We start from the raw sequence: 8,597 nt of genomic DNA on the forward strand, positions 1-8,597 counted from the left end.
ACCGAATGGTGGCTCTGTTACCGCGTTGCGCCTCCGCCACCCGGGCTTCTCGCGCAGCTTCGATCCCTTCGTTCCTTAAGGCACGCATTTTAGCTCTGACGACGCAACCTTCGTGTTTGGCGTTGAGGTGTTGGTCGAGGGCCATCCTCGCAGCCAAAACGTTGGTTGCGCTGCCAGTTGTAAGTGCCTCTTCTAGTTTCTTAACTAAGTCTCCCTCTACTCTATTTCGATCTATAGATAGCCAGATAGACAGATAGCCAGATAGACAGATAGCCAGATAGACAGATAGCCAGATAGACAGATAGACAGATAGCCAGATAGACAGATAGCCAGATAGACAGATAGACAGATAGACAGATAGACAGATAGAGACAGACAGATAAATAGAGGCAGACAGATACATAGCCAGATAGAGACTGACAGAGACTGACAGATAGAGAAACAGAGAGAGACATACATACATACATACATACATACAGCAAAATAGATAGACAGACAGACAGATACATAGACAAACAGAAAGACAGATAGTAAGACGGACAGAAAGACAGACAGAGAGACAGACAGATAGATAAATAGACAGATGAATGAATAGACAGACGGACAGACAGACAGGCAGGCAGACAGGCAGGCAGGTAGGTAGGTAGATTAAGATATAAATATGTACATCTATTAAAACAAACTTACTGCTTCTTTGACTTCATTTCATTGTTCCAATGTTTTTGGAATGTTTTGCTTAGTGTGTGGCTTTCATTCTTTGGCAAAAGCTTTGGGATGTCTGATTCCTGAAGTGTTCTGCGGTAAGCTGCTTTCACAACACTACAATAAGGAAGGTGTTTGTTATATGTAATAATATGTAATAACAGTTTATGATATCTAGGGATAAGGTCACATATTTTGGAGAAAGGGAACAGTTGCTGTGACTGTCGACTGTTCTTGATTAGTACTTATTTTGTCACTCACCACAATATCAAAAGCTGATTTAAATAGAATCTGCATACAAAATGTTAAAGAATACAACTAAATACTCTGCTGTGCATGTGCACTAAGTTTTAACATTCTAGCTCACTTCTGCTGTTTACAGCAGTGCTTGGAAGGAAGGTGTGTAGCTTGTGATCATTGCATTGACTGTGACAGAGAAAGATGTCATGGTGATACCTGCTCAGAGGCCTGTGCTAAGTTGCAGAAAGTGTATGGAGAGGAGTGTGAGTCACACAAATGTATGAGTGGTTCAGACATTTCCAAGATGGCCAAAAAAAAATGTCAATATTGATGAGCATTCTGGGAGACCTGCAACCAGCAGAACTGAGAAAAACATCACAGATGTGCATGCAGCCATAAGGGGAAATCACCATCCATGAGTTATCAGATGATGTGCAGATTAGTTACGATTCAATTCAGCCCATCATCACTGAAGATTTGATATGAGATGCATGTCTGCCAAGTTTGTGCCAAAACTGCTTTCAGATGGCCAAAAAGATCTTGAATTTCAATTGCACGAAATCTTGATTGTGTTAAGGACAATGAAATTTTTTTTAAACTTTGCATTGGCCTCTGGGCAGGTATCACCAAGCTTTTGGCAAAATTTGGTGCAGATTCTCTGCTCAACTTCTGTCATAGTCAATGCAACGATCACACACTACACAGCTTCCTTCCAAACACTGCTGTAAACAGCGGGAGTAAGCCAGAACATTAAGACTTAGTGCGCATACACAACAGAGTTCAAGGTCAATCTGTGCCTAGCAGCTTCATTCTGCATGCTTTAGCTTCGTTACTATGGCAACAGTCTGGGTACTTATTGATCAGACCATGTATGTATCTATATATATATATATATATATATATACACACACACACATGCAAGTATGTGGTGTGTGTCACATTTATTCATGTTGACATGAAGTTGAAGGTATATACCCCCAAAATTTTCAATAGCATAGTGTGAGTATCCAACTAGCAGCACACTTTTGAAATTTATTAAAATGTATAAGAATGAGTGTATACAAAGACTGATAGAAAACAGTACTAGCACAATGTGTTAAACATTTTAACCAATCAGTGTATGCAATGAAGAGCTGTTGCTGCATAAATAAATATATTAGAAATAACAACTGATTTAAAGCACTTACCTGCTTAATGAGTTGAACATCAAATAGGATGGTAATGATAGCTGATCTTCTGTGAGTTTATCCTGAATGTAACAAATATGTTAGAAGAATGATGAGGTCTTAAAATTAGAGTTGACAATATAGAAAAATGATGGGGTTTCACTGACATATTACTTAAAATGAACAATCTGGATAAAATTCAGTATCAGTTTTAGTGAGTGACAGAGAGAGAGAAAAATAGATGACACCGAGAAAGGAGTAAATGAAGGGAATGGGAGAATGTGAAGATGGTCAAACGAAAGAGAAAATCAGACAACTGGCCTGATAGGTGTAATCATTATTTTAAGATCCTGTCAATGGTACTGAATTATATATCCAGGGCAAGTCTTCAAATCTCTATGGCTCAAGTACCTGGCAGTAAGTAGACTTCAGAACAATATTTGCTTTATAGCATGCAGACAAGCATTGTGGAACTAGTGAGTACTTTGTTAGTTTTTCATACTGAAAGTTACTTGTGATAATTCAGCTTCTAATCTAGGGTCAATTTATCTATCAACCATTAAATGTTGTGAAAATCATATTCAAAAAAATGATTACATTAAGTAATATAAGTTGGGAGGGACAGCCGCTACATTCCTTTCCTTTTCACTGTATTGAATGCTTTAGTCAGGTTAATGGTCTGATAAAGATAATCAGCATTTTAAGATCCTGTCATTGGTACTGAATTACATGCAACCCTTTGTTTTGCTCTAGGTACTTCTTTGGAGCTGTCCGAGAACAAACACTATGTCTGTGGTGCACCTGTTGGCTCTGAAGCTACACTGGCTCTCTGGAAAGTGTTCTTCAGTGATGGTGGGTGCCAGTCTGTTCAGCAGAATCCTTGCAAGGATTTTTTCTTGTGATGGTGAGCAGAGTAATCTCCCAGAAATTAGAGCAGTCTGACTTTTCTTCTTTCTATTGTGATGATAATTGCATAGCAGAGGTTTTGTGATAGTTTGCCCTGCACCCAGCAACAGACAAAGAGCTTGTAGATATTTTCTATGTAATGCTGGCCCCACTCATCTTTCCAAATCTCTGGTGGCATTCCACTAACTCTGACTGCTTTGCCACTATTCAGCTGCTCTATGGCTTTGGCCATCTCTTCAATGGTGAGTGACTCATCCAGTTCCACTTTTACTGGTTGTTGAGAAATACAAGGAATTGTTGATTCTTGGACAGTGCAGTTAGCACTGAAGAGGACCATGACAACTAGTGTCACACTATCAACCGTGCTGTCTTCTTCAAAAGCATCAGCAGGATCATTCTGAAGGACAAAAAGTGCAGGAGGAAGAGCTGCAACACTGTGTCATCAAATCCTGACCAAACCTTCAACAGCAGCCACTGCTATTATGCCTACCTGTGAGCTACAAGTGTGCCTGCAGTCTTCTGAATTTTCATTCATGAGGCCAAGTTGAGTTTTAATGCTACAACAGCAACTTTAGAGGCATCAAAAACGTGAACTTAGCTGTAAAAATTGTACCAAAAGCAAACTTACCTGTGGGCGGTCAGTGGGCCCTGACCATGAAGTGAGTAGCAATTGTAAGAGGTTTAAACCATATGAGATGTAGAAAAGAACAAAAATTGTGAGATTGTCTTCTTGCTCCTATAAAGAAAAACAATTGGAAGAAGAGGATAAAATGAAGGATTAGGCAACTTGAAATATACCACAATAAAGTAACAGTAAATACACGTAGAAGTACAACTCTTAACAAATTTCATGAGATGTTGGTCAACCAGCAGAAAGACCTGGCACTTTGTTAACAATTGCTAAGTAGTATCACTTCTGATAATTGCTAAGTTGAGAGCTTGGTTGGATCAATTTTTCGAGTTAAAATCGGGTGATTTCTACCAACGAGGTATTGAAAATCTTGTTGAACGTTGGGAAGAAGTGGTAAACAACAAGGGTGAATAAACATAATTAAGGGATCAGCAACATAATTGGTGAAGCAACTGTTGCTGATCCCTTAATTATGTTTATATATATCTTAAAAAATAGAGCTCAAAATCGATGTATTGAAGATACTTTATTGCAGCAACAATTATGATAGCAGAAACAACAATAAGCCAAACCTATGCACATTTCAATAGAGTATCCAGGATAAATAAACCACATCAAGACTGTTAACAGATACTATATATTTTATAAAATCTTGTTTTATAAAAAAACATATATTTAATATATATATATATATATATATATATATAAGGTGATATAAAAAAAGTTCCTGGACTGGTCTTGTAGCATGCCAACAGATGGTAACATATGATTTTGAGTGCAGTGAGAGCTAGCAGTGGCCTCTCTGAAGCAGTGAGCTGCGTATTACATATGCACCCACCCTATTATTCAGATTTGGTACTTGTAGACTTTTATCTCTTCCCCAAGATGAAAATGCAGCTCAAAGGTTGCTGTTTTAACACCAGTGTCGAGATCAAGAGGGAATTGCTGAAGGTTCTCAACTCACTTGCAGAAAATGACTTCCAAGCTGGATTCCAAAAGTGGCAGGAAAGCTAGGACCAGTGTCTTGCTGCACAAGGAGACTATTTTGAAGATGATGTTAAAAGTTATGTAAATAAGTTCTTTTTTATTAAACATAACTAATCTGGGAACTTTTTGATACCACCTGATATGTAAATATAAGCAGTGGCCTAGTGGTTAGGGTGTTGGGCTCACAATCATAAGGTTATGGATTCAATCCCAGAGTCATGCAGTGCATTGTGTCCTTTAGCCAGGCACTTCATTTCACATTACTCTCCAGTCAAGTGCTAGTACAGATCTCTCCCTTTCTCTCACTCCCTCCCTCTTTCTCTCTCTCTCTAGTTGTCACATCCTTCATATTCACGGGATCAAGAATGTGGAGGTGGTTTGAAAGTGTGTCTATGTCTGCTCACACCAACACAGGTACCACAAACAATTAATTAAGGCACAGTACATACTACCAGGTCATATGTCACTTCACTGATGATATATCTGAATAATACTAATTTGATGTATTATTTCATGTAATAAATACTAATACTCTAACGATAAACCTCTTGCAAGTCAATGATCAAACAGTTGTAGAATTATGCAATAAAGTAATAAAATGAATTGTGTACTTCATTCTTCTTAATATAAATATCCAGACTTTCTACTCACATGATAAGTTTCATCAAAATCAATAAAACAATGTAGGAGGAGTTAGCTAATGACTCCACAAACACACCCACCGACAAATATATATAAACACACTCACATACACACATATACACACACACACTTACTTAGAACACTTTATTACTATATTTGGTTGCCCTATTTATATATGTATACATACGAAGGGATGCTGAAGAGTTCCTGGCTCTAAGGGTATTGTGAAAGGCCTGGTTCAAGGCCCAACCTTCTGAGTTCTTTTGCAGGGCTTAGAAAAACTGAAGGACTACTGCAATAATTGTGTGAATCTGAGAGGGGAATATATTGAATAAAACCATAATCAACTGATCCTCCTGTATTTTCTTTTACTCAAAGCCAAGAACTTTTCAGTACCGCTTCATAAATATACATACACAAGCACGTGTATAACATGTGACTATGGTTTGCTGATAAATAGTACATGGAAACTAGGTTCCCAGTTGTATCCACTTTACCATATCTAGAAGTTATACATCAAGTGTAGATGTAATTCACTGTAGCATTTAACAAATATATGTTTGTTTATTAGTATGAATGTATATAATGCAGAGAAGGAAAGAGATGGAAGCAGAAACAGAAAGGAAATGAGGGTATGACAAAGAAAGCAAATGAAAAGTGATTAATTATTACAAACCTTTAAAATAATCTTTGTGCAAAATGGAATGATGCCAACTAAAACTTGTAACAACCAGAAAAGGAAGATAGGGTATGAGGACCATATTCCTTTTTTCCTTTCATATACAGACACAACAGCAACAAGAAGCTGAAAAGACAAAATAACAATGTCAGTACAGAGTTTATAGTTAGTCTAACAAAAAGATTGGTCTACCAGCTAACTCACACCAAAACCCAGTTTACATAAATAGCAGACACCAAGATGTTTGTACACCTGGGAATCATCATTAGTGTGTGTATGCATGTATGATCATCATATTATCATTGAGTAATGTTCATTTTCCAATGCGTGCCTGGGTCACACAAAATTTGCTGGGGCAACCTTTCTATAGTTGGATATCCTTCTTGCCATCAAGCCTTACCCATTTCCTGACAAGGCAATATTTCCCCATGGCCAGACATGTTTTCCTTGAAAGATTGGAAACTAGCTGTAAAACTTGTATGACAATGACAGTCATTTATAATCATCATTTGACATCAAAACAAGAGCACACACACACATACATGCAACAAGCTTATCTGCCAAATCTGCTTACAAGGCTATCGTTGACCCAGGGCAATAGCAGGAGACACTTGCCATAGGTGCAGCACAGTGGGATTGAAACTGAGAAAAACCTGTTGAAAAGCAAGCTTCTTAACCATGTAGCCACACCTGCGCCTCTCTCTCTTCATATATATATACACACACACACACACTTTTATATGTTAAGCATACACAGAAACATGATAAGCTATGTACATATGTATATCATCCATCATCATCATTATCATTTAACGTCTGTTTTCCATGCTGTCATGGGTTGGACAGTTTGACTGAAGACTGGTAAGCTGGGGGGCTGCACCTGGCTCCAATCTGATCTGGCAAGGTTTGTACAGCTGAACGCCCTTCCTAATGCCAACCACTCCAAGAGTGTATATATATAAGAGAGTAAGTAGAGTAAGAGTCAGTTTCATTGGATAGATGGGAGGATGGACAGATGAATGAATAAACAGAGACATAAATTCCCTTTCTCTGATGCCTATATAAGAGATTCTAAATGTTTACAAGATTAAAGATTGTATATAAGACATACATACATAATTTAAAGCTGGTAGAAGAAAGGATAAATATAGAGCTGGGTTGCTGCTTTCCGCATTAGAGTTGGCAACTGCAATTATGTTCATAATACCAATGATACTTAGAACCACACAAAGAACCTGAAAAAACACAAAAGAGAAATCATGAAAAAAATCGTGTGTGTGTGTGTGTGTGTGTGTGTATGAGTGTGTGTGTGCATGTTTGTGTGTGTGTGTACAGGGTGCAGTGAATGAATTGTCATCTAAATTACGCAAACATGAAAATAACACTGGCATCTCATTTAAACAGATATATTTGTCAAAATTACATAAAAATATCTTGAAATACTAAAGCATAAATTTATTCAATAAAACTGTCATTGGCTTCAAAACCACGCCCTCCAGATGACTTTGGAATCTCCTACAACTCTTCTGGACAGTCTCCTTGTTTCAGTTGATGAATGCTGCCGTAATCCTTGCCTTCAGTTCAGTTTTGGAGTTTTGTTGGTCTCTCACTCAACTGCACCCCACATGTAATAATGAAGGGGGGTTTCAATATGAGGAATTAGATGGCCAGCTGTTAGTGGTGATGTGGGTACAGAAATTGTATATCAGCCATCACTGGGTTCTCCAGCTTGTGTGTCATGGTGCAGAGTCCTGTTGCCAGACATAGGGTCTTCCAGCAGCCTACCTTCTCCATGCACTTGGTGTAGGCCTCTGTGTTGAGTGTGAGGCTATGTGGGAAGATGAATGGAGGCATAACATTGCCATCACTAGTGATCACTCCAAATATTAACTGGATGTTTGGTTTTTATACCTCTCAGTACATATCCTCAGACTGACACCTAAACACTCTGAAATGTTTATATTGGAGCTTCCAGCACGAATGCCAAGCAGTACAGCATGTCATTTCCAAATCTCTGGCAGGGTGAATTGCATCATGTTACTGCTTTTCTCAAAAGTGGTGCCCAACTGACCCAACTATACTGTGTAGTCAACAAAATCAAAAACGAACAATGCACGTGCATGAAATTTAAAATATAAAATGTTGACAATTTACCCATTGCATCCAGTATATCTTTTTTCTCTATTTTCTTTTATTTGTTTCAGTCATTTGACTGCAGCCATGATGGGGCATTGCCATTTTAGTCATATGAATTGACTCAGTACTTATTTTGTGTTAAAACTGGTACTTATTTTCTTATAGTCTCTTTTGTCAAACCACTAAGTTATGGGTACATAAACACACAAACGCCAGTTGTCAAGTAGTATGGGGAGGGGGACAAACACAGACACACATGTGCTTTTTATAGTAGTGCTTTGAAGGAAGGTGTGTAGCATGATTGCTGCATTGACCATGACACAGAAGGTTGTCATGGTAATACCTGCTCAGAGGTCTACACAAAGTTGCAAAAAGTGTATGGAGAGGAGTGTATGGAGAAGGAGTGTATGGAGAAGGAGTGTATGGAGAAGGAGTGTATGGAGAAGGAGTGTATGGAGAAGGAGTGTATGGAGAAGGAGTGTATGGAGAAGGAGTGTATGGAGAAGGA

At 38.3% G+C, this 8,597-nt stretch overlaps 1 protein-coding gene across 1 annotated transcript in view; it reads right to left on the reverse strand.

The window, feature by feature from the left end:
* Positions 1–8,597, reverse strand: part of LOC106880711 (multidrug resistance-associated protein 1) — a 65,060-nt gene that overhangs the window by 39,909 nt on the left and 16,554 nt on the right. Inside the window, exons 3-7 of the mRNA XM_014930786.2 lie at positions 7,069–7,188; positions 5,951–6,079; positions 3,643–3,750; positions 2,130–2,191; positions 688–819 (exon numbers count right to left, since the gene is read on the reverse strand). Coding sequence (XP_014786272.1) covers positions 688–819; positions 2,130–2,191; positions 3,643–3,750; positions 5,951–6,079; positions 7,069–7,188 — 551 coding nt within the window. The remainder of the gene's footprint in view (positions 1–687; positions 820–2,129; positions 2,192–3,642; positions 3,751–5,950; positions 6,080–7,068; positions 7,189–8,597) is intronic.

This window comes from Octopus bimaculoides, chromosome 20, assembly GCF_001194135.2.
Source record: "Octopus bimaculoides isolate UCB-OBI-ISO-001 chromosome 20, ASM119413v2, whole genome shotgun sequence".
Classification (NCBI taxonomy): Eukaryota; Metazoa; Mollusca; class Cephalopoda; order Octopoda; family Octopodidae; genus Octopus; species Octopus bimaculoides.